The sequence below is a fragment of the Lytechinus variegatus genome, chromosome 4 (genome assembly GCF_018143015.1).
Source record: "Lytechinus variegatus isolate NC3 chromosome 4, Lvar_3.0, whole genome shotgun sequence".
Classification (NCBI taxonomy): Eukaryota; Metazoa; Echinodermata; class Echinoidea; order Temnopleuroida; family Toxopneustidae; genus Lytechinus; species Lytechinus variegatus.
In genome coordinates, this window is record NC_054743.1 from 4,376,362 (window position 1) to 4,403,471 (window position 27,110).

General features: G+C 36.1%; 2 protein-coding genes and 1 long non-coding RNA gene across 3 annotated transcripts; all 3 read left to right on the forward strand.

Moving 5' to 3' along the window:
• Positions 1-1,570: 1,570 nt before the first annotated feature.
• On the forward strand, positions 1,571-2,287 carry LOC121412429. The gene has a single exon (XM_041605239.1). The coding sequence runs from the start codon at positions 1,571-1,573 to the stop codon at positions 2,285-2,287; it is 717 nt and encodes a 238-aa protein (XP_041461173.1).
• Positions 2,288-11,051: 8,764 nt separating this feature from the next.
• On the forward strand, positions 11,052-12,182 carry LOC121412430 (THAP domain-containing protein 1-like). Its single transcript, XM_041605241.1, has 2 exons — positions 11,052-11,243; positions 11,805-12,182. The coding sequence occupies exons 1-2, from the start codon at positions 11,088-11,090 to the stop codon at positions 12,180-12,182; spliced, it is 534 nt and encodes a 177-aa protein (XP_041461175.1). The 5' UTR covers positions 11,052-11,087.
• A 196-nt stretch (positions 12,183-12,378) lies between these two features.
• On the forward strand, positions 12,379-15,038 carry LOC121412507. The gene is made up of 4 exons (XR_005969623.1): positions 12,379-12,458; positions 13,282-13,365; positions 13,625-13,829; positions 14,834-15,038. It is a non-coding gene; the product is annotated as an uncharacterized LOC121412507 (long non-coding RNA).
• The last annotated feature ends 12,072 nt before the right edge of the window (positions 15,039-27,110 follow it).

A 27,110-nucleotide genomic window follows, 5' to 3' on the forward strand; every position in this document is an offset into this window, starting at 1 on the left:
GACGTTCACAGGTCATTGACCTTCTTCAGATTGAAAAAAACAATGCTACTCGACTACTCGAAAGAGTGCCAGCCTGGGGGGATGACCTTTTCAGTGGTCGTTTTCAAGAAGTTTTAGAATCTTCCATCTCTGCCTCGTCCCAGGCTGATAAGACAGTGTACAGGTTGTCTTTGGAATTCTTATGGCCAACGTTCCTCCTCACGTCAGCAGGCCTCTGGGCCGAGTGACCAGCAACAGCAGGGCCCCCCACAACGTGAGGACAGGGATAGGAAGCCCCAGACCAATCAAAGGACCCCTACGCCCTTTCGGGGTCGACGCAGATCGTCCTGCGGTTCTCAGTACCCCCTAAACACTTGTGACTCCTTGTCCGGACCATTTTCCCCAGACTTACACGCCCCCGTATGAGGAAGACTCATTTTCTTTGCAAAAAATTGGAGCCATATAACAAGAGACAGATTAATTCTCAGGATAGTGGAGGGATATCGGGTCGAGATCAACCCAGATTATCGGGACGCGTTCGCACAACTAAGAACCACCTCTGCCCTCCCCCGCTCTCTCGAAAAGAGAGAAGCTCTTTTAAGGGAAATCAACGAACTGGAGAGAAAGCGTGCAATTTCCAAGGTGCCCTCCAGCCGAAAGATTGTTTTGTCAAATGTCTTCCTAATTTCGGAAACGGTCCGGAAAATTCAGGATGATCCTGAATCTAACGAAACTAAACAGGTTCATCGAAAACAAACCATTCAGGATGGAATGCCTCTCGAAGATCCTGCCCCTGTTTTGCCCCCACAAGTTGGCGGCCTTTATAGACTTATCGGATGCGTATCTTCACGTTCCAATAGCAAGGTCCTCTCAGCATCTCCTAGGTTTCGCAATAGGAGGGGACACTTACCAGTACCAGGCCCTCCCTTTCGGCCTTCGCTCTGCTCCTCGCATCTTTACAAGGCTCACCAGGGTAATTGCTGTAGAGCTAAGAAGAGGGGTAGATATTATTTGCTATCTGGACGATTGTTTGATCCTCGCCCCCTCGGAACAAACCCTTCACAGACCTTCTCATAAACTGGGAAAAATCAAGATTGCCTCCAACTCAGACTCCAGATTTCCTTGGAGCATTTATAGACATCTCGCGTCAGGTGGCAGCCCCCCCCCCTTCCCCACCGGGTTCAGAGAACGAGAGCAGTCGCGGAGCAACTCCTGTCCAGTCGTCTCTCGACTGCGAAGACTTGGCAGATTTTTCTGGGACTCTTAGCAAGCTTAGTGAATACAGTCCCCCCTTGCAGACTGAGGATGAATTTTCACATAAACAGGTTGAAGACGATTGCGGTGCAGTTAGCCCTCCGACACTTTGCATTCGAGATAATGGAAAAGTGTGTCCTGATAAAGTCAGACAACCAGACGGTGGTAACATATCTCAAAAAAGAAGGGGGAACTCGGTCAAGGACCCTTTGCAGACTGACTTTAGAGATTTTGACATGGTGCGACAGTCGCAACATCACGGTGAAGGCATCCCACATCCCAGAAAAGGAGAATCACATAGCAGACTTCTTATCAAGGGGACGCTATCTCCCTCAGAATGGATGCTCCACGAGACTGTGGCCAGGGAGATATTCAATCAACTCGGCAACCCACAGGTAGATCTATTTGCCTCAACACTACCAGGGACCCAGCACTACTACCCCAAGCCCAACAAACTGAGGCTCACACTGTGGCCCATTACACGGCAGCAGCAATCAAGGCTGGACTCTCTGAACGGGCTGCCAATTTCTCAGCAGAATGTTTACGGTCTTCCACACGATCAACCTACGACTCTAGACTCAGTCACTATGTTAGATGGTGTCGGCAGGCTAAGACTAATCCATGCAAGGCATCTGTAGGTGAGATTGCTGATTTTTTTATATCTTTGTATGACAAGAATTTGGCATGTAATACTATTCGGGGTTACAGGTCTGCCATAGCTGTTCTACACGAAGGCTTTGGCAATGGTGAATCTGTTTCCTCGTCTATTTTTCTGTCACGGTTATTAAAGTCCTTCTTTCTTAACAGACCCAGTAGAAGGCTTCTTGATCCTGCTTGGAGCCTTCCCCAGGTGTTAGTCTCCCTCAGTCAGCCCCCTTTTGAGCCAATGCATAATGCATCTTTGCGAGATTTAACCATAAAAACTGTTTTCCTTCTGGCAGCGGCTTCTGGTCAGAGGCGTAGCTCTATCCATGCTCTTACCACAGCTCCTGGGCATATTCGTTGGGAGAAAAACAAGATTAGACTTATTCCTCATGGCCGTTTTTCTTGCTAAGAACCAACGGGAGTCCTCTCTCCCTCTTGAAATTGTTCTACCATCAATAAGTTCCTTTTCTTCAGTTAGGGAGGATAGGGTTTGGTGCCCGGTAAGAGCATTAAAATGGTACCTTGATAGGACTAAACATTTTCGTGCTTCCGATCAACTTTTTGTTAGTTTTATTCCCCCTCACAGGGCTGTCTCACCGGATACTATCTCTCGTTGGACTGTGGAGGCGGTGAAATCTGCTGGTGATCCAGTCATCATTCACCAGAAAGCTAGAGCCCATGACACAAGAGGATTGGCTGCTTCCTGGGCTGTATTCAAGGGCGTACCCATGGAGGATATAATGAAAGCGGCATATTGGTCCAACGCTAATACATTCACATCCTGCTACCTCTCGGATGTCCTCGGTGATGAATCCAAGTTTGTGAGGGCCACCCTGTCCGGTCGCCATCGCTAATCCAAGGTACGAGTTTAACTTTACAAGCTTGTAATTAGTATCTTATGTAATAGAATTGATCTGTCGGCCTTTTGGCTTTGGCCCTTGGCCTGACCACCTCCCATAGTTGTTTCCGTGGGAATCTGGCATTTAAGGGAATAGGTAAGTATGGCGTATCTGAAGTAGATTATGTTGTTCAGTAGTGAACACCATATCTACGAAGTAGCTATACTTACCTATGCTACCCTCCCACCTCCCCTCTTTCTGTATCTGAGGTTCGTTTGCCTAAGAAAGAGGAAGTGAGCCACGCACGCAAGGTACTTATAGTATAGGGCGGGGTTTCCCTCCTTGTCGCGCGGGGCTCTAGTCTGCGTTGCAGACTTTTTCTCTTTTTATAGGAGAATTTTTTGCCGGGTGTATTCGAGCGTTGCGATCGAATGGCATTTAAGGGAATAGGTAAGTATGGCTACTTCACTACTGAACAACATAGTTTATTTATGGATGAGTGAGCACGCATCAAAGAGGAAAATTGGTATTTTCAACAATGTCACAGAGTCATTTTAAAGGGTATTAAAGTGAATATCGGGGCAAATTCGGTTTCAAATGTGACTTTAATCGCTGTTGTTTTATCATCCATCATTATCACCACACACTTTCCTAACATTAAACATTTTCATGGTTGAGCGAGCACATTTGAAAACTTAGGGATGAATACTCTTTAAAATGCATAAATGTATTCTTTGCCTAACAATTTCTCATGATCAGTTTAATTAATGGACAAATCAGTGGTGGATCGAGAATTTTGAAATGGGGAGGGCATATAACCGGGGGAGACACCAACATTTTCAGATTTTAACATGATCTAACCAGTTGTAGAGGATACCTCCACAATAAACACATATGATGATCTGGAACGGAGCGATTTCAAAGTGGGGGAGGGGGGTGACCTGAACATGCAAAAAATTAATAATCTACGGTCATGTTTACATTTTTGTACGTTTTTGGGGCTTTCGCTGCCCCTGCTATACGTTGTGCTGACTCAACCATGAACATACAATATTAAAATTGCATAAGGAGTTGCTAAATGATGGATGGTAAAACAAAATAACACCATAAAATTCACCTAATAGTAGCTTTTGACCAACTTTGTATTCTCACAATCTGAAAAACGACTATAATTGTGGCTTTAATTCAATCTTTAATTACTCATGCGTGACTCAACCGATCAATCTAATTTTTCACCAGGAGTTGCCTAATGAATGTAAAAAAACACTTACCAAATATCTAAAAATAATTCCGTTCAACAGTTGCCGCAATTTGATTTAGGGGGACTTACTTTTTTGTGTGTATAGATTGCTCTGCACTTACTACAGTTGACAGGTATTCAAATTGTATTTTTGTTGATCAACATATTGCTTTATTTTCACAAATTAAACTGTTGGGCATGAAAATAGCATCCCCTTATATTCATATGTGATCCTCGTGAGAGCCCAAGAGATAAATAGAACAGCCTGCATTATATGAGCTGTTTGATGTTTGAAAGAGAAGGTATTAATCACATATGTTTACTCCTGGAAAACAGTTTCAAACAGTATTTTAAGCTTTAATTATGATATCATTGTTTTCAAGGTTTTGGATACTGACAGAAGCTCTGCCAGCAATTTCGGTCTGCCTAATTCTGAGAGTGACGATGATCAGCTCTATACCAGGGCCTGTTTCAAAATTGGTAACCATCATGCTTATTTTTGAAAATTGTTTTTCAACGATGTTTTCTCATTTTTTATTGATGATTCATATCTCCTCTTTCATGAAGTATAAGTATCCATTCGATTTTTGACTGTTTTCTTGAATTTTTGTTAAATTTGAAAGCATGTCGGACGGAATTCTTTCTCTGAAATTAAATGGTCCTAGGTAACACTTAATATCTTTGTTTTGAAGCTGCATGTTTATAAATATTAACATATATATCAATCATCCTTTTTATACATTAACTGGAATCATATATGTAGAAATGAATGATTCCTGCAATTTTAGAAAAGGTAACTCAAAATTTTCCGTCCGACATGCAAACAATTTCCAAGAAGTTTTCCCTCAGAAAAACCATTGAAAATTTTATAGATTTTTTCCCAGCCAAATATCAATGAATTGATTGTAGTCTTAGAATGAATGATGATTTTTAAAATTTACCTGCACCTAAGTAGGAAAAAATAAGGATAACTTTTTTTTCCGTCCGACATGAAAGTGGCATGTCGGACGGAATCTATTGAGATAGCACAGATTACACTTCTGTTCTGGGCCTGTTTCAAAATTGGTAACCATCATGCTTATTTTTGAAAATTGTTTTTCAACGATGTTTTCTCATTTTTTATTGATGATTCATATCTCCTCTTTCATGAAGTATAAGTATCCATTCAATTTTTGACTGTTTTCTTGAATTTTTGGTAAATTTTATAACGTGATGCTTCACTAAATTGTGATTCTTGTTCACTCATGCATTATTTCAATTCAATAACTCATACAAACACAAATTTATTACAACATCCTAAACTTTGCAAATTCTATTGGACTCACCTACCTGCACCTAAGTAGGAAAAAATAAGGATAACTTTTTTTTCCGTCCGACATGAAAGTGGCATGTCGGACGGAATCTTTTGAGATAGCACAGATTACACTTCTGTTCTGGGCCTGTTTCAAAATTGGTAACCATCATGCTTATTTTTGAAAATTGTTTTTCAACGATGTTTTCTCATTTTTTATTGATGATTCATATCTCCTCTTTCATGAAGTATAAGTATCCATTCAATTTTTGACTGTTTTCTTGAATTTTTCGCAAATTTTATAACGTGATGCTTCACTAAATTGTGATTCTTGTTCACTCATGCATTATTTCAATTCAATAACTCATACAAACACAAATTTATTACAACATCCTAAACTTTGCAAATTCTATTGGACTCACCTCTCATTAAAAAACTTCAAGGCTAATACCTGCCCAGCCTAATTTCTATACACTCTGTTTAGGTGGAAGTGCTTCCTGAAGCATGAATGTTTTTTTGTGTGTGTAATTTGGAAGTTAGTGAGATTACTTGCTTTACACACAAATATATATATATCTACATATATCGGTTACACTTCGTAATTCCGAAGCTTCGTAATTCCGAAGGTTCTTTATTCTGAAGGTTCGTAATTCCGAAACACGTAAATTGCCTATACCTCGATGTTCGTTAATCCGAAAACGAAAAGGGGTTCGTTAATCCGAACATTTGTGGCGTAATTCCAACGATTCGTTATTCTGAAGGTTCGATCATCCGAAAACGAAATGAGATTCGTTGTTCCGAAGGTTCGTTAATCCGAAAACGAAATAAGGTTCGTTGTTCCGAAGGTTCGTTTATCCGAAAACGACATAAGGTTCGTTTTTCCGAAGGTTCGTTAATCCGAAAACGAAATAAGGTTCGTTTTTCCGAAGGTTCGTTAATCCGAAAACAAAATAAGGTTCGTTAATCCGAAAAATGAAAACCGGCAGTGAAAGCCAAAATGGAGTCAAGTGACTCTCGAAAGGGAGTCCGGCGTCCATTACTCTCGTGGGGAGTCAAATCTACTCTCATGAGAAGTCATGCTGACTCCGTATATAGAGTCAGATCATGGTTACGACCCCCCCCCCCCCGACAAAGCAAGATTGCACTATATACCCGGGGGCCAGGGGTCTATGCTGTATACATGCATGACAAAAGAAAACGTGTTTTAAGGGGTGTTCTTTCAGTTTCAGACAAGGACCAAACGTAGTTCTTGGTCGCAAGGGTATCAAAAACACCGATTTAAAAAAAAAATAGGTTATCACTAAAGGACTTGAACATACATGGTCAATCGCACGTAGCCGTATTTGTCTTTGGTGTACACAGTACAGCGTTTTGTTTGACTGTCCACCCCGGGCTCCGTTGGCCGGCGGCGCGGCAATTAATATTAAGACACAGTTTATATTGGCGAGCGACCAACACGTCTGCCTTTTCGTGGTGATTGATTTACGTTCGTTTTATCGTTGAGAGTTTTACTGAAATTTTTTTTCTAATTGGGGAGTATTTTCTCTTGGTGTGATGATATGGAAGAGCAGAATGCCGTCTTGTTCTGCAATCAACTGTACGAATCGAGATCCGGGATCGAGATGTTCGTGAAAATCTTCAGAACTTAAGGATCGACATTTCACATCCAGGCACAGGTAAAGAAAATAAGATTTTTCTTGTAGTCCCATCCGTAGATTTTTGTGTTAACTGTGTGTAGGTATTTATGATTTTGATAAATCTCGTGTGGACGGTGAGAAATGTTTGATTGAAAATCAAAATTGCACGAGACTTCAACAGATGGCAGCTATCTGTTTTGAGGAGGTTTTAACCTTTTTTTGTGTAATTCTCGACTCCTACCAAGGAGATGATATCTCCTTGCTCCTACACAGTGAGATGGCTCGCTATTGTGCAGCCGCTATTTGATTTATTGTTTCACATTCCACAAAAACATACATCTTGAACACAATTATGAATACATGATGACAAAAAATACATAGTTGTAGTATTTAACAAGAAAATACAATTACGTGAAATATGAGGAACCTATTAAAAAGCAAAGCTTGTAAACATATAGGTTCCCAGAAGAAAATGATAAAGGATTAAAAACTCCTAACGCAATGAAGCGACATTAATAAAATGAAAATACTCAATACATTATAAAGAGATCTACAAGATAGTCACTCGAGCAAGGCGCTTAACCGCTAGCATACGATTGTAAAAGAAATGTTTTCAGCCTACATTTAAAAGAATATAGAGAGGGCGCCTGAATTATATGGGTGTCTAAATTATTCCAAAAGGAAGGCCCTGTAAAAGCAAATGATTTAAGGGCAAGAACAGTGCGCACTGGGGAAATGTGGAAATTGTGTACTTGTCGAGTTGGGTAAGAATGGATTTCTTGATTTTGAACAAGCAAATCAGAAAATACACTTGGTAATTCCTGTTTATTTAGTTGATACATAAATATACCAACAAAATAATAATATAAATCGGTTACTTTCAATAACTTGTTTGAATAAAATAGCGGATTAGTATGAGCCAGAAAGTCAGAAGAAGAAATTATCCTCACGGCTCTTTTTTGAATTTTAAGTATGGATTCAAGTTTTGTCTTAGAGGCATTTCCCCAGGCTAAAATTCCATTATTCAGATATGGTAACAATAAAGTGGAATACAATAGTTTCAAAATGTGATGCGGAAAATGAGGCTTAAGTTTATTTATGACTCCAACATTTCTTGAGAGTAATTTACGAAGGTGATCAATGTGAACTTTCCATGATAATTTACAATCAATAAAGATACCAAGAAATTTTGCTGATTCAATTTGTTCTAAAACATTACCATTCATATAAACAAGACCTGGCAATGTGTGTAATGAGTTGCTAAAAACCATATAATGTGTCCTTTTAAAATCTAGGGATAACTTATTAGCTTGTATCCAATCACACACAGAGCATAATTCAACATTTAGTCTTTCAAGAAGGATTTGAGGATTGCTGTGTGTAAAAAATAAGCTCGTGTCATCTGCGAAAAGAAGAAATGATAAAAAAGAGGATGAGTTTTGGAAATCATTGATGTATAAAATAAATAGCAATGGACCCAAAAGGGAACCCTGAGGCACGCCACATGAAATTTGCTGTATCTGAGAATCGGAGTTATTAATGACCACAAATTGAGTTCTGTTTATAAGGTAACTTCTGAACCACTCCAAGGCCTTTCCACGAATCCCATAATGAGAAAGCTTGTATAAAAGTATTTCATGGTTGATCGTGTCAAAGGCCTTGGAGAAGTCCAGAAAAATACCAGCAACATGAGATTTGTTATCAATTGCCTTGGTAACTTTATCGATTAATAACATTATTGCATGAACTGTTGAATGCTTTTTACGAAAGCCAAATTGTGAATTAATAAAAATATTACAATTCATAAGAAATTTTATTGTACGAGAATATACTGTTTTCACTAAAATCTTGGAGAAATTAGTCAGTAGTGAAATAGGGCGATAGTTACCCAATTCATCCTCTGAACCCTTTTTATGGATAGGTATAACTTTAACAACCTTCATCTTATTAGGGACAATGCCACACTGTAAAGAAAGATTGTATACGTGCGTCAAGGGCATCACAATTTTATCAATAATTTTAATGAGAAAATCATAAGTAATACCATCATAACCAGAACTTTTTTTCGACGGTAGATTTTTAACTATTTCTATAATTTCGTGCTCGGAAACGGGTGAAAAGAATATGGTACGAGGATTACGGTTTGGCAAAAAAGAATGAAAGGGTTTGTTACTATTAGGTATAGCATTAGCCAAATTTGGGCCAATGTTTACAAAGAAGGAATTGAATGCTTCGGCAATGTCTGCATCATCTGTAATTTCTTTGTTTTGGTCGACGATCCTATTAATATTCTTTTTTGATCCTTCCTTCTTAAAAACTTGATTTATCACTTTCCAGGTTGACCTTGTATCTTTTTTATGAGTTTCAAATAAAGAGAAAAAATAGTTTCTTTTGGCTTGTCTCAGCACTGATGTTAGGGTATTTCTATAAATTGAATATTTAGATTTAGCGTTATCTGTGCCTGTAGATTTATATTTATAGTATAGTTTATTTTTCTTGTTTATTGATTTAAGTAGAGACCGTGTGATCCAGGGAGAACGTGGTACTTTTTTATAATTTGATTTGGATAATGTTCTTACTGGAAAATAATGGTCAAATGATGGTAGAATAATATTTAGAAATTCATCATAAGCTTGGTTAGCATCAGTTGTATTTAGTACCGTGGACCAGTCAACCTGAGACAAGCATTCTATAAAACGTCTAGTATTTTGTTCTGACATTCTTCTTAAACCTGGAAATGTTGAATAGTTTTGTTTAGTATTAAAAATGTGGGGAGAAGAAACAAATACAGGGAAGTGATCTGTTAGATCAGATACTATTATACTCATGTCTAAATAACCGTGGATGTTTGTGAAAACATTGTCAATGAGCGTCGTAGTAACACCAAAAATGCGAGTTGGCTTAGTGATGCAAGGAGTAAAAGAATTGGAGATCATAGTGTCTAAAAAATCCTGGCAAGCTGGCTTTTCGTGGTAGTGAAGCAGATCGATATTAAAATCGCCCATTATAAAGCAATGTTTGTTCTGAAAATAGGGTGAATCAGAAAAGGAATGCAATACTTCTGTAAAATCAGTTATGTTAGCGTTAGGCGGTCTGTAAATTTCACCAACAAGTACATTTTTTCCTGATGCAATTTCAATTTCAATGAAAATGCTTTCAATTGTTTCCGTCATGCATGTAAAATCATTAATTACTTTAAATTGGAGATTATTTCTTACATATAAAGCTACGCCGCCACCGTGTTTATTTACTCTATTATTGGCAACGATTGCATAATCATCCAAATGAACAAGAGAAGTAAGTGGATCGGATAACCAGGTTTCGCATAAACCTACGACAGATATTTCTTCATTCAGTGAGTTGAGAAACAATTGAAAATGGTCAAAATTTTTACACAAGCTTCTTATATTATAATGTAGAGCTGTAAAATTTGAAGATTCTAATTTTTTACATTTTAAATCCTGAGGCAATACATAATAAGAAGACGTGTCTTTTATTGATAAGTCATTTGTATCATAAGTAAGATTTATATCAGGCATCCTTTCATTATAAATATCCGCGACAGTTGGATTTGTACATTGTATGTGTTCAGGACTTACATTAAGATGGGGAAGAACATTAGGCACGTCATGGATACTACTCATTAAAGAGAGGAGATGTCACAGGAAGAGAAAAAGCGCCTCTGAAAGGCAAACAGTAAACAGGCAAACTATATTAGGGTTAACAATGCAAAATCCCCTCGACGAGGCTCATCGATTTATGTCTTTATATTCATTCATGAAAATATGTGAAAAGAACTACCAAAATGAAGAGTATTATTCCGTTTTGGCCTGAAATCCATCAAGACGGAAAAATAAACCGAAAAGGCAGAAAAACAGTGACTCGTCTTCGGCTATCGTGCAACTTCACTTTCCAGTTTTATCTGAACTTCATACATGTACGTAAACACATGGCCATTAATTCCCTGTACAGATCGAGCTAGAACTTCAGTCTCTGTATTTGGTGAGTGGAGCTAACGGAGTTTAGCAGAACAACCAACATATCAGAGACCAAAGCTTTTGGCCTAGACGTGACTTACCTAGTCTACCTTTCTCTTGATCATGTTGATTTTTATGTCACCCTTTCTTCGAATAATTGCAATCACATTTTTTTTTTGATTTCCTCACTGCAACCCAGATCTTTTGAGACAATGGGTGATAAACATGCGTCGGGACAGATGGATGCCAACAGCCAGGTCTCTTTCATGTTCCAAGCACTTCACACAAGAGAGCTTCCATAGGTTTGGACTACGTGTTCAGCTCATTGATTCTGCTGTGCCAACAATCTTTGACATACATGTACCTCATCATCTAAAAAAGGTATGTTGTAACGTGTATGTGTGGTTTGCATTGAAGTACAATCATTGTGAGTGTACACAGTCAGTTCTATTAAACACTTCCCAGGCTGTGAAAAATGCATGATTTGAAGTGATAAAGTAAAATTAGACAAAGCATTGACAATTTCATCTAAATCGGACAAGGACTATCAAAGTAAACACATTTTAAAGCTTTGCCTTATTTTGGTGTAACTGTTCTATGCATGCCATTATGAATATACAATGAGCAAGCTGATGATGTCGTTTGTATCCCCACTAATTTTATTCTTTTGTATTTTATCATTTGAAATTATATGTATTCTTTTTTAAACATTTAGAATACCAAAACCGGCTAATGGACACCAGTTGACAGAAATCACATTTATGATTGTTGCATATGAAAAGAGAACAAGCATGAATCTTTCTTTGCAACTAAAGGACCACAATTTATGGAATTAGCTAATTCTTAGTGATTGGACTTTTTAATCAACATAGTTTAATTGTTCTTTGCATGGGATAATCCTTTTACATTTTTTATTTTATCTCTTCTTTATCAAATATTTAGAAATTTCCTGCTGTCCGTGTTTCTGCACCACCTTTGAAGGAACCAGATGTTCATTCTAGTCCACTGCCACAGCAAAGTACATCAGCTGATCCTCTGGCTGAGCACAGTTATGCTACAATGGATTCGCCACGGAAATTGACGCGCAGGTTAAACCTGTCCGAAGACAGACTGGAAAAATGCAGAAAGAAACTAAAAGTAGTCCATCAACGAACACGCCGTTTGAAACGAAAGGTAGAGACCCTGAATGGTGTCGTCGATGAGCTACGGAATTATCAGCTGATTTCTACAAATTGTGCAGCCTTACCTGAAGGGACTGTAGACGGCATACCCAAAGAAGTGATGAATAGAATCATTGGCCCGAATTCACGAAAAACCTAGCTCCTGGTTTTTGGTGGTTTAAACCCCCTCCAGGTTTAAACCCCGAGCTGGGTTTTTCATTTACGTTTCACGAAAGAGGTTTAAACCCGAGGGGGTTTAAATGCGTCATAAAACGTCATGAAAAGTCATATTTTTAGTCTGCTCTTAGATGTGGTTTAAACCATGGTTTAATTTTACGAGCATGTGCACTTGAGGAGTTTGTGAAAAATCCGTGAAGCGAAGAAAATTTTTCTTGCGGTCCTGGACCAGACAAGTGGTCTTCTTGATTAGAAATTCGTAAGTATTCTTCATTGAATTCGTAAAAAAAATCCCGTTTTCCTTCTCTGGAATATATTGATACGTTTTAAGCAGTTATATGAAATTGGTAGTGTTGTTTTTCATGATTGCGAACAAGGTTTTGGTATTGACAAGTCCAGACGATGCACTTTATCGTCGCGTGTGTTTTGCCACAGTCCCATCCGTGCATTTAAGTGTTGGGATATTTTGTCGCTGTGTTGTTGAACGAATTGAAGGTGCTCAGCCGCGGGCCGGGCTTAATTGTTTTATGAGCTTCACGAGGATATTTATATTATTATGCCATCTATATCTTAATTTGTCAATGTCAAGATGAAAATTAAATATCTAAATCTATATAATTTTTGTACTATTTGGTGCATTTTAAGAGGAGAAACTCAGAGTCAGAAAGAATTTTTTTTTCAATTTGATTTTGAATTTGCCTTGACTAAACTTCGTAGGCCTACTAAAAAGCCTAAATTGCATTTCAAATTCAAAATATACATTTGTAGATCGAGACCTACCTTTTTGCTTTCAGCACAGGCCAATTTTTGAGGCTGTAGGAATATTAAAGAGTTGATTACTCAAAATTTGGTCTAAAGTCTTTTCACTTGCAAATAGAGAAAATAGAGCCCCCCCCCCCCACAAAAAAGGCATATTCCAGTTTCAAACAAATTATTACAATGTTTTTTTTTTATTTATTTATCATTCACAGTGTTTACTGTGAGATTTGCATTTAAAAAGTGCAAATCTCACATAAACCAATGAATATTTTTTTTTTAATGAAAAATTATTATTTTTTTTTAATTTGACCATTGTTTCACAGAATTACATCGGCATCAGAGGTACCATACAGTGTAAGTCTCTATGGATTATCTCCATCTTCTTCACAGCTTTAAATTACTAAGAGGTATGATTATTAATTTGATTTACATTGTTTTGATTTGTTTAAAAGTATTATTGAAATGATTTAAGATATCGAACATGAAATATTTAGACTGAAGAAATGAAATGGCTTGAATGTAGTTTTTGTTAATCTCAGGAAGTAAATTAAGATTGCAGTAATTATGTTGGCAGATCAAATCTACTTGCACATGTACAGTTTGGAATGATTATGAAGATCACAAAATAAAAGAAATAAAAATAATTTTCAACTCTTCTGCATACAGCTACCTTTCCCAAGACATTGTGGGCTACATGATGCTAAAAATCCATCAAAATCGTACAAGGATGGGCCATCTCGAGATCAGTATCGACTGTCAAAAGAAACCGTCACCAATATGCTGGAAGCCGAAATGAAGAGGGACACACAGAGGATAGATCAACTTCCTGTTTATTTGCAGGTGTTGACAACTCTCCATTTTTATGCAGTGGGTAAGTAATTTAATTTTTCATAAACGATTATTGAATGTTTCTTGGCACTGTTAAATCTAAATGACTGAGATTGTTTCTTTAATTTTAGGACTCCAGATAAAGCTGATGACATGACAATATCTAGAAATCAGAGAAGGAGCATATAAATAAGAGTATCATTTCAGTAACAGTCAAGTACCTATGAATTGCATAATTTAAAAATTCCAAAACTACCACAGCAGTAGTGAGGCTCTGCTTTTACAACTGTTATGTCAGGTTAGAGTTATAAATTTTGCCATTAACCCGTCGTAGAGCTTCATGAGGTTCACCAAACTTGTACACAAAATTTTGAAATTTTGAATATGAAATTATGCTAACTTATGCAAAATTTATTCATGCTAATTTATGCAAAATTCATAATCACAAAAAATGCTTCTGTATTTGTAGACCAATTTTGATTTTTTTTCTCATCCGTCTGGTAGAGCTACATGTACATGAGGGTCCCCAAATTTCCACACAGACTTTTGAAAGTTTGACTAGAACATTATTTATGTTAATTTATGCCAAATTCATTCATATATCACAAAAAATGCTTCTATGTCACTTCTCTATTAATTTCAATTCTGCTTCCTCAATCTATGTCACAAATATAATTCACTAATGACGACTTGGCTGACATTGAAAATTGATGGTACATTGTCCGGGTACTGTACAACCCAATTATTTGTTTTACCTTTAATAAAAAGATGTGCAAAACTTCAAGGTAAAAAGTCTTTAAAGCATTGGGCAAAAAATTATTCAATAGTTGTTTTGAAGTCAGCACTGCTGCTATATTGAATCGCATAATGATGGCGAGACTGCCAAAGGCGTTCCACTTGTTGAAATATATTGGAGAAAATTGTATGATATTTGTACAAGATGAATATTCATTGTTCAACATCTGTATGTGCTTCAATATAATGTTTTAAATTACCTCAAAACAATCAACTCACCCATCAACCATATGGTTTGTTTTTATTTTACAGGATCATTTTAAAAGATGCATGGTGATGAGGCAGCAATATCGCAGTCATCAATGTGTCAGAAGCTAAAGCAAGAAGGAAGAGGCAATACATGAAGATTCCTACAAGAGAAGAAGTTGAAGCAACTCGGAGACAGTTCTATCTAACTGTTAGATTTCCAGGAGTGAAAGGTGCAATTGATGGGACACATGTCTACATCAAGAGCCGGGGGGAGGGGGGATTGGGCCATATGATTCTTATATACCCCTTCCAACTTCATGTGGAGAGGAATGCCTATAACAATGGCAAAAGCATTAAGAACATAGAAACACAGAGTTCATTCAAATTTATGAAGAATACTTCTTTATTTGTTAATAAATTGATTATTATAACCCTGTGATTCCTGCAGCTTAGCTTCAGCAACCTCTCTTTCTTTATTCAAAACGTCCATTCGTAGTTTGTGCTCCTTCAAGCTCATATCGTGTCTTTCAATCTCATTTCATGCTCTTTCAATCTCATATCATATTTTTTCACTCTCATCTTGTACTCTTTATAAAGTCGAGACCATGTTTCTTCCATTGAACTTCAATTCTAATGGCATGCACTTCTACCAGCTCAAACTCTTCTGACAGATGATTCTTTTTTCCTTGAGATGGGTAATTCAAATTCCATTTTGCAGAACAAAGGTTTGTGGTTACTGTGGTATTGCTGCAGGGTTAAGCCTATCTAGGCCCCCCCCCTCAACGAATCGCGCAATATTTTTTACTTTCAAGTCTTGGGCAACTTTTGAGACCAACTTTGCATCACCCGGGTACGTGGTTTCGAAATTACGCAACATTATGTAAGTGCATGTCAGACCGAAATTTGCTCAAAAACGTGATTTTGTGTACAAAGTCAATTGAAAACACAAATTGTGTTTTAAACCAAAATTCATAAATGTATGATTATTTTTAGTTTTGCTGGTCTAAATGTATTGATTTTATGCTTTTTATGATCACAGAAGAGTCCCCAGCAAATTTCATTGAAAAAAACAATGAAAAACAAAAGGTCAAAAAACAAATAAATACATAAGAAATTGCAAAAAAACAATAAAATACATAAGAAAATGATTTGATATCGCATTTTTTCACGTAAACTTGCTAAGAACACCACAAAGAGTTTCTATACCAAAAATTAGTACATTTGGAGCTTTATTTAGGGAGTTAGAGGAAAAAGTAAGATTTCGCATACTAATTACGCATAAATTAGCATAACCCCTTTTAGCGATTCGCATGGAATAAATTACCCTACAATCTTGTAGATTATGTCCCAGGCAACCCACTTGCCAATTTTCGGCGCGATCGCGCGGTCGACGGCCGAGATCTTAGGGGGGGGGGGGGGCCATATGAACTCCCAAAATACCCCGGCCTAGATAGGGTGAAAATTCAATATTGAAATGCATTTAAGTACATAACATATAGTAACAGTACAGTTGTAAAACACATACTATAAATCATGTTGTCAAAGATGTATGTTGTTTAACATACTGGTAACTCTCTACTTGATAGGTTCAGCTTCTGACACCAATGTACACTGTGTTTTCTGATTGTTCTTGGAACCATAAATTGAATTTTTGAAAACATTAAAGACTTAATTATAAAAATTTATTTTAAAACAGACAACAATGCAATGCATTCTTTTCAGAAGTATACAATATTTAGTGCACAGTTCATTGAATTGCTTGAATCTGGTAACATACATATATTGAAGCCCTTTTCATACTTCGGATGATTCACCCTCCCAGTTCAGTTTTATAAATCCCTCTTCACCTGTAAATACCTTACTACATATCTGTAGTATATTCAGATTATTTTGTGTGTACCAGTGTATTGTGCATCCGATTGATCTTGTAATTACATGTACATGTACTTGTACTTTATTTGGGGATCATGTTTAATTTCCTACAGTATTTAACATCTATTTCAACTACTTCTGATATATGAGTCTGGCCAAAAAATATTCTGGCAGAAAGGGTCAATGGAAAAGGGGAAAAAAAGGCAAGGTAATTTTAATGATACTAAATTACCTTGAAGAGGAATGCGATTTTGAAGAAATTCCACCAGTCTGGGAATGTTTCCTTGATACCTCAGACAAATAAATTTGTAGAATTTGTCCTTGTTGTGAAAGAAATAGATGAACTTCTGTTCTTCTGCAGATTTATAAATATCAACAATGTGTCACATTCATCTCAGATGGGAGGGTTTTATTATTTTGTTTCAAGGAAAGTGATGAATACTCTTGATAATGTAATTATATTATGATTTGGGAAGTATTTTGAGAGGTCCACTATGTGAGATAGTTTTTATTCAAAAAAGCTTCAACTGGACATGGAGTTTTCACATTTGCAATCATTATTTGTGTATAAATTGCAACAAGCATAAAAAAGAAGAATGACCTTTCATTTTGTGAGGATGCATTTCCTAATTTAAGAACTGTTTATTTCAATAGATTATTAAACATATTTTTGTTTCATAAAATATTTAAAAGATAAATGTTCTTTACACGGTTGATTTATTGAGATATGTCTTTCAGTCAATGATGGATTTGAAGTGGAGGGGGGGGGACAGGATGTTTGATTAGGTTTTATTTAAAGTTCTTATATGCAAGAGTATTTTCTAATCATGTATTACAATAAGGATTAAGAATGCAATTTTATAGTGCTTGCTTCAAAGGATTTTCACTAGTAAAAAATTATCTGCACTTTTGTTATAAGTACCCCCTTATATATATTATGGGGGGATGTCAGATATATTGTGAGAAATATTCACCTAGAATGGGAAAACAAAATCAGAGTAGATGCACTTGGTTGTTTGGGTGGTGTAACTTGAGGCAGTGCTGGATTTGAAGTTGCCGTATTCCATGGTTGAGGGAAATAAAGATGATTGTTTAATTCCGGGAATGCTTGATATTTATATAGATTTTCAACAAAATTAAATGCATAAATGATCTAAACTAACTTATTAACAGAATTTTGTATGTATGAAAATGAATTAATTGGAGAATTAAATTAATAAAAAAATCACTTTAAAAAATAAAATCTATTTTTTATTAATGTCAACACAGTTACAAAAAATAAGCGTGAAGGGAGTGAAGTCAAAGTAGATGCACTGGCTTTGCTAGGTGTTATTGGAACTTGATCTATACATGACCTGCAATGTATATATATATATATATATATATATATATATATATATTTTTTTTTTTTTTTTTTGGGGGGGGAGAAACATTGTTCATTGGATTAATACATTACATGTACATGTACTAAGAATATTATATGCCTATAGAATGTACACTCTAATGAATTTGACATTTGAAAATATTTCCATAATATTTTTTGCCAAGGTATTTTGTTGTACAATCATTAAGACAGGAAATAATTATATGCTTGAATATTGAAATTTTCATGATTTCTCTATGTACAACGCCTTGAAATATTGAAATAAAAAAATAGTTAACTTTAAAATATTTAAACTGCTTTGATGTAAGATGCTTCTTATTACAGGTTTTCTGTCGATGCATTTTGAAAGAGCAAGGGGGAGGGGGTGGCAGAGAGAAAAAAAGGTAGTAGGATGGTGAATGTGTGTGCAGTAGCGTACCTAGGATTTTCTATGGGGGGGGGAATCATCTGCAAAAAAAATGAAAAAAAGGGGTCTTCAATCACAAAAGGATTTCGTACCAGAAAAAAATGGACAAGCAAAAAAAATAATTCTCGTCAGGGGGGGGGGGCAGGGATAGGTCCCTTGCATGGGTTGTGACTCGTCGGGGGGGGGGCAGTCTGCCCCCCGTAGGTACGCTAGTGTGTGTGAGAGATATAGAAAGAAAATGAGCGGTAACAAGAGAAAGATTATGAGAACGAGAGAGAACACTTCATCACTTTCACTTCAATATTGTTTAACTATTGAGAAAAGTTTCAAATTGAAATGAGAAATAGAAATTGATATAATTTATTTTGATAAAAAATATTCAGGAAATATATATGATAAACCTCTATTTTTTGGGGGGAATGAAATAAACTTCTAATTCTAGCTACAACTACCCCACCCCCAAAAAGGTTATCTTTCCAAAAGTCGGGTCATCTCGTCCCAAATGATTTTATTTTGATTTTGAATGATCTTGTATTTTTTACCGGCATCATAAAAGAACTAAACTATTTTGAGTAGGGATTTCAGCCAATGTTTCAGTTATCCACAAATATTTATTTTTTATGCGTGCTAGGGTTATGGGATGCACTTTTGATTACCATTAACAAAATAAAGTCAAGATTTAGGGAATAAATCAGGGCGGTCTCAATTTTAAGAAAGGAAAATAAACAAATTGGAGGATAACGTTTACTTCAGAAAATTTTGGGACATGTTCTTTCTAAAATTTACATTTGAATTTAATTTTTTTTTTATTTTTGGCGATGGAACTGGATTCAAAGGTCGTTTCGCAATTTTGATTATGACGTAAGAACAGCTGATCGACAATCTTTGTTATGAATGTTGTTTTTTTTACTGAAAAAGCATTAGAAGACCCATATACTTTTCGAATATTGGTTGCCGGACGACTGTACGGGCATGCGCGTTGTTAACTCTCAGCTCAGCCTCAATTACATAGCGATCGAGATCGTAGACATGCAAAATCAACAGCTTATTTTCATATTAAATGCCGCTTAACACCAAAAAGGTAAATATTAAGAGAAAGCGATGTGATAAGATACTACTTAATCTTGAAACTGATGAAGTAATTATATTCATACTTCAAGTTTCATCTGGTAATCTTTATATTACATCGGTTGGTTGTCATTTTATTTTCAGCCGAATTAAATTTATTCAATGATTAAAAACATGACATCGATGTTTACGGATGGGACCGACATGAGATTATCGTCGACGCGCAGACGACCGCAATGGTTGAGACAAATTTTTATTTTTATTGCATTTTGTGATGTATATAAAAAATAGCGGATGTACAATACAATTCGACTCATCCAACAATGAATAAGTTTTTAATGTACTTTCATTTCATGTAATCGATTGAGATTGCAAATTTCGGTATTTTATACCCCAGACTTTGGATTTTCGAACCCTGTTTGCCGTGGTCAGCAAAGACGTAGCAGACAACATACGCTCTACTGAGCATGCTCAGAACCGTGGTCTAAAATAAAACCATGGACTAAAGAAACCATCGTTCGTGAAACAGAGAGGGGGTTTAAACCCCCTCGGGGTTTAAACCGTGGACTAAAAAACCTATGAGGGGGTTTAAATCTCCTTTGTGAATTCGGGCCATTGAGTACATAAAGAGGAAAAATCATCTGCTTATCCTGAGGAGCTGAAGTCTTTTGCATTCACATTACAATTCTATTCGGTAAAGGCTTTTGAATACGTCAGAAAGATTTGACTTGTGTCTATAGGATTGATGATGGTCCAGGTTTCACAAAACAAGCGTTCATGTCACTCGCAGGAAAAGTGACTAGAAACAGAGAGGCTGGTAAGGAGACTGTCATCACCTTGATGTTAGATGCCTAAAAAGACTCTCTTCCCAAGATCTTGGTCATTGACCGCGAGATCAAGACGAAAATTGGCACGCGTATTACAACCAACGTTATCTACAGAACTATATATACGTAATTATTTGGCAATTATTCAGCTTGATTTTCAATTAATTAATTATACTAATTAATGCATGAAATTACTTAATTGGCCATTAATTTGTAAATAAGGGCCCAAAACTGCTAAGTTTGATCTGATACTCCTTATCTGCATTCTTATTGAATACCAATCAAAAGATTTCAGTGCTTATCACTTTTTAATGTATTTTACTGTTTTACAAAATTTGTCCAACAATTGTATTTATGCGAGCCAGAACATGTGCAGAATTTTGAACCATTAAAAACTTTGCCTTCAGGAACTATTAAAGAACATCATTGTGTAATGTTCCTTATCATTTGCCTATGTTAATTTTCAATATCTTTGACATGTTAGGTGCTTCATGCCTATTAATATTGGCCCTATGTGTTTCTTATCCCTCTTAGACCCTACATATAGAGTCTCGATGACCCCCCAAATGGAATCCTGACGACTCTCCAGGGGAGTTGAGGTGACTCCCAATTGGGAGTCCAGCAAACGGTTGACTCTATGTCAAAATTAACTCCATGTTGGGAGTCATCTGACTCCCCTGGGGAGTCAATGTTTCCTGACTCCCCTGGGGAGTCATATATCATGACTCCCCAGGGGAGTTGAGGTGACTCCCAAATGGGAGTCCAACAAACGGTTGACTCTATGTCAAAATTAACTCCATGTTGGGAGTCAGATGACTCCCAACATGGATTTAATTTTGACATAAAGTCAACCGTTTGCTGGACTCCCAATAGGGAGTCACCCAGACTCCCTTTTGGCTGTGAGTGGGGAAAGCAGAGGCAAGGGGAGGGGGGCGGGGGACACTTTTGCCGTTCAATTATTATGAGGATGGGAAAGCAAGGGCGGCCGAACGAATTTTCGGGGTAAAGCCAAAAAATGAAACTCATACGTCAAAATGGGCACTTTGGTGATATTTTCACCTTAAGATTATCATCTGCTTGAAGTCATTGTGTGTTTGATAGTGATTAAGTAGAGAAAAACTTTTTTGAAGTGACTTCTTATTATGGCAAAATGTATATTTAGGCTTTATTTTTCGGGAGAGAGTATAATGAGCGAGCGGCTTGGTAAAACAAATTCAAAGGTGAAGTTGTATATAAACGTTTTTTGTGGTCAATTATTCTTAAAATGGTATTATTGCGAGGTGTTGCGAGCGGGAATCACAAGCTAAAAGTTTAGGTTATTTCAATAAAAAATGAAAATTAGTTTTTAAAAATCCGAACAGATTTCTGCTGTCATTAAAAAGATGTGCACCTAACTAAAGAATTAACACGAGCGCAAAACGCGAGCTTAAACATACTGACCAGAAAAGGAACTAGTTAAAGAAAGCATGTAGTGACCTTTTTAGGATGCATATTTAACCAATCGAATGAGAGTGCGAAGCGCAAGCTGAAAATTTTCAATATTCTAGCCTTAAAACTTAACTTAACTTGTATACTTTAAAAAGAGTATTTTATTTCGAAAAAAACATGAAAAACGGCATATTTATTTTTAAAAAAGGAACTTTCCCATTTTGGAAAATATTAATTCCCATGTTTTTTATTTCATTTTTGATGGCCCCTGCCTCCCTCCCGACCTGATCTAAAGGGTACAGTTTAAGAACTTTTTGCAGTTAGCCATGAAGACGATGCGTGTTTTAACCAATGGCGGCGGAACGTATTTTTTTTTGGGGGGGGGGGGCAAAGCAAAAAAAGGGGCCAATAGGGGCAATTTGGTGCAAACGGATATTTTCACCATTAGATTATCATCTGTGTAAAGAGGTTGTGTGTTTTGTAGTAACTAAATTGAGCACAATTTTTTAAGTGATCACTAAAGTTATATATTTACGTTTCATTTCTGCGAGCGTAGAGAGCAAGCGGTTTGGGGGAAAAAGTCAAATCTGAAGATGTAAAATTCACCTTTTTGGTCAATTACTGTTAAAAGGGCATCCTTGTGAGATGTTGCGAGCGAATCACGTGCTCAAACTTTTGGAAATTTCATGTGGGCCTAGAATGATAATATTGATATAGATACTATTTACCCAAGCAGGGAAGCCACTTCAGTTCTGAAAACTATTCTCCCAGCTATTATTATTTTTTTTTTACAAGAATGCTTGTAAAAATGTCCAGTTTTCAGGTTGGAAAATCGGAAAAATTTGGCTCACGTTTCTCGCTCGCATCAAGTATTGTTTATTGAGGAACTCATTCTATTCCTGGTTACAAAAAAGAAGTATGAAATGTCCAGTTTTCAGGTTGGAATATCACAAATTTTAAACTTGCGGTTCGCGCTCTCATTATTTAGTTCGTAAGATATATATTCTATTCATGAGTCACTAAATGCAGTCCTTAAAAGATTACTTTCTGAAGCCTGTTGCATAAAACTTTTTACCTGAGAAAACTCTGGTAAAAAATGAAAACTAAGGTTAGTCTGATTTCCGCCACTGACTTTAGCACAGGGCAAAAACTGTAGAAACAACCTGAGTTTTCTCAGGTAAAACGTTTCATGCAGCGGGTCCCAGGTCAGTATATAAACAAATTACAGCTTGCCCTCGCATTAATTCTTTAGAAAGATACACATCTTTCTCACGATTACAAAAAATGCTCCGAATGCTCACTTCACGTCTTGTTACATGAAATGTCTACTAGTTTGAGCTTGTGATTCGCTTTCAACATCTCACAAGGATCATTATTAGTATTATTTTTATTACCAGCAGAAGCTGTTATTAAAATTGACATCCCCTCCAATACAAATCCTATTATCTAGAGGTTGCTCGCGCGCTTCCAACACACTTGATCCCCTGCATCTTTAATTAAACCATTTGCTTATAGGCAGCAATTGCTCAGATAAAATCGAAATTAGCCTATGCTTGATCAGGGCGCCTATATTCTTAATGAAATACATGCTTTGGCCCCAACACACGCATGTATAATCGATCGTTATTACTATCATTGCATAATATCGTGCAATCTTGTTATGACAACATCGTTTTTGTTACCAAAATGAATTATTTTCATTTTCGGAAATACGAACCTTATTTAATTTTCGGATTAACGAACCTTATTTCGTTTTCGGATTAACGAACCTTCGGAATTACGAACCTTATTTCGTTTTCGGATTAACGAACCTTCGGAATTACGAACCTTATTTTGTTTTCGGATTAACGAACCTTCGGAATTACGAACCTTATTTCGTTTTCGGATTAACGAACCTTCGGAATTACGAACCTTCGGAATAACCGAACCTTCGGAATTACGAAGCTTCGGAATTACGAATGTATGCGCATATATATATATACACACACAACAAAGAAAAGTAAGCCTCCCCTCTAACAAACATCTGTAATTTCCGAACCAATGCAAGTTTTAATTTTACATGAGCGTGTAGATCAAGCTACCCTTTGAGAAAATGTTATGGACAAAGTTACAGCAGGAAAGAAAGGAGGTAGAAACAGCAATAGCTAGTTTAGCAAGAGATCGTGTAGGAGACAGGAAAATCAAGAAAATGCATCAAGCCCTCCTAAACATGGAGTATATACCCAGGACCTGTGTTATGAAACACATGGTGTTTCATAATGACAATAAGTTTTTTCGTCATGTATAATCAAAACTTGTAAATCTTGTGAAATTGCATTTTGTCATCGTTTAAAAATACAGCCTTATGACTTATAGTGTTGTCACATAAAGAAAAGTTTTTTTGTCATGTTTCTGCCGGAAAATACCAAAACTTGTAAATCTTGTGAAATTGCATTTTGTCATCGTTTAAAAATACAGCCTTATGACTTATAGTGTTGTCACATAAAGAAAAGTTTTTTTGTCATGTTTCTGCCGGAAAATACCAAAACTTGTAAATCTTGTGAAATTGCATTTTGTCATCGTTTAAAAATACAGCCTTATGAAATATAGTGTTGTCACATAAAGAAAAGTGGTACTATCTTGTTGGTGGCAATGGGGCAAACGAAAACTTTGACACTTCCCAAACATCCTAAAATTTACTTTATCTTACAAAATATTTGTGTTATCAAGAAAAATTTGGTGTCGAACGATGGGGTATGTCATGCCCCTGCATCACATTGCTTTGTCATCAGGACCTGAAATATATTTAGGTGTCTGTTTCCCCCCCCCCCCCCAAAAAAAAATAGTATTTTAGGAAAATAACAATGAAAACTTGACAAAAACATTTCATATTTGTGCTAGTTACTTCTCAAGACACACATTTCAGATTTCACTTTTTGTTCAGTACTGACATATTATAATAGAAAATGTAATATTAATCATAGATTTGACAGTTATATATTTCTATGAAACAATGTTTGAAAATACAATAACAAACAATATATCATTTGGCACGACTTTTACTTTTTTTCTTCAAAGAAAATTCCACCAGTTATATACTTTCATCTCAACGGCTTCTAAATCATGTGAAATAGCTTAATATGATCTTTCATTTTTACACCAAATTCTTCATGGTAGTATTTATATTTCTGAAGATGTAGTAAATGTTATGATGTTTGGCAAAGCAAACAAATTTCACCAAGTTCTGTGGGTGTATCTAAACTTTCAGCCTCAACTGAACACACACATACATATATATATGAATATACAATAAAAAAGTAAGTCCCCCCTTAAGCATCCAAAATTTCCAAGCCAATGCAAGTTTTAATATACTTTACAAAATGTTATGGGCAAAGTTACAGCAGGAAAGAAAGGAGGTAGAAACAGCAATACCTACAGGGGGTGTTTCTCAAAGATTTAAGTATGACTTAAGTCGCTCTTAAATGTCGACGCGTACATGATATGCAACGCGCGATCTTATTGATAGATACCCAATAGTGCGAGCCTCATGACACGATCTTACCATTGCGGTCAAGCCTTTCATACCGCACGCAACTCGGTTTTTAAGTGCGACTCTAAGTCGTACTTAAATATTTGTGAAACACCCCCCAGATCATGTAGGGGACAGACAAATCAAGAAAAGAAAATCAAGGTAATTTTTTTTTTTTAGATTTCATTGATTAACAAAATATATGTGCTCTATATGTACATGTATTAATGTTATCTTTTGCTAGTTTAGATGTTATTCAGTGCTTTACACAAATTGTAAAGCAGCAAGAGTTGGATATATATGCATAGGTATCAACCCAATGTTTTTTTTTCTTCAGATATTTCATTGCTTTACAAACAATGGAAAACACTAAGTTTGTGATATATGTATAGGATCAACCCAATGTTTTTTTTTTCTTTAGATATTTCATTGCTTTACAAACAATGGAAAACACTAAGTGTAAGATACATGTACAGGTGTCAACATATTCTTTATTTTAGACAGTATTCAGTACTTCACAAACAATGGAAAACACCGGGTGTGCTATAAATCAATGTGATCTTTGCTAGTTTAGATGTTATCCAGTTCTTTACACAAATTGTAAAGCAGCAAGTGTTGGATACATGTACAGGTATCAGCCCGATGTTATTTTTTCAGGTATTTCATTCTTTTACATACAATGGAAAAACTAAGTGTACAATATATGTACAGGTATCAACGTAATGTTATTTTTTTCAGATATTTCATTGCTTTACAAACAATAGAAAACACAATAAAGGTATCAATGTAATCTTTGTAATTTTATATGTTATGTTAATCAGTACTATAAACAAATTGGAAAGCAGCAAGTGTTGGATATATGTAGAGGTATCAATGAAATCTTTAAAATTTTTAGATGATATCCAGTGTTTGCCAAACTTGGAAAGCAGCAAGTGTTTTGTATATGTACAGTTACAGTGTCAACATAATCTTTGTAATTTTAGAGGTTATTCAGCACTTTGCACAACTTGGGAAATACTAAGTGCGTGATATGAATACTGGTATCAACTTATTCTTTATTTTAGACATTATTCAGTACTTCACAAACAATGAAAAACACCAGGTGTGCTATAAATTAACATGATCTTTACGAGTTTAGATGTTATTGTGCTTTACACAAATTGTAAAGCAGCAAGTGTTGGATATATGTACAGGTATGAACCCAATGTTTTTATTTCAGATATTTCATTGCTTTATAAACAATAGAAAACACTAAGTGTGTGATATATGTAGTTGTCAAAATATTTTTTTTCCTTTAGATATTTCATTGCTTTACAAACAATGGAAAACACTAAGTGTGTGATATATGTACAGGTGTGAACATATTCTTTATTTTAGACAGTATTCAGTACTTCACAAAGAATGGAAAACACCAGGTGTGCTATAAATCAATGTGATCTTTGCTAGTTTAGATGTTATTCAGTGCTTTACACAAATTGTAAAGCAGCAAGTGTGGGATACATGTACAGGTATCAACCCAATGTTATTTTTTTCTTCAGATGTTTCATTGCTTTACAAACAATGGAAAACACTAAGTGTGTGATATATTTATAGGTATCAACCGAATGTTGTTTTTTTTCTTCAGATATTTCATTGCTTTACAAACAATGGAAAACACTAAGTGTGTGATATATGTATAGGTATCAACCCAATGTTTTTTTTCTTCAGATATTTCATTGCTTTACAAACAATGGAAAAGACTTAAGTGTAGTATATATGTATAGGTATCAACCCAATGTTTTTTTTTCTTCAGATATGTGATAAGTGTGTGATATATGTACAGGTGTCAACGTATTCCAGTGTACGAT

Bases quoted from the DNA above. Each gene is read 5' to 3' on its own strand.
- LOC121412429 (XM_041605239.1), top strand. From the start codon at position 1,571: ATGGATGCTCCACGAGACTGTGGCCAGGGAGATATTCAATCAACTCGG.
- LOC121412430 (XM_041605241.1), top strand. From the start codon at position 11,088: ATGCGTCGGGACAGATGGATGCCAACAGCCAGGTCTCTTTCATGTTCC. The intron at 11,244-11,804 runs GTATGTTGTAAC...TCAAATATTTAG, and splicing joins TACCTCATCATCTAAAAAAG to AAATTTCCTGCTGTCCGTGT.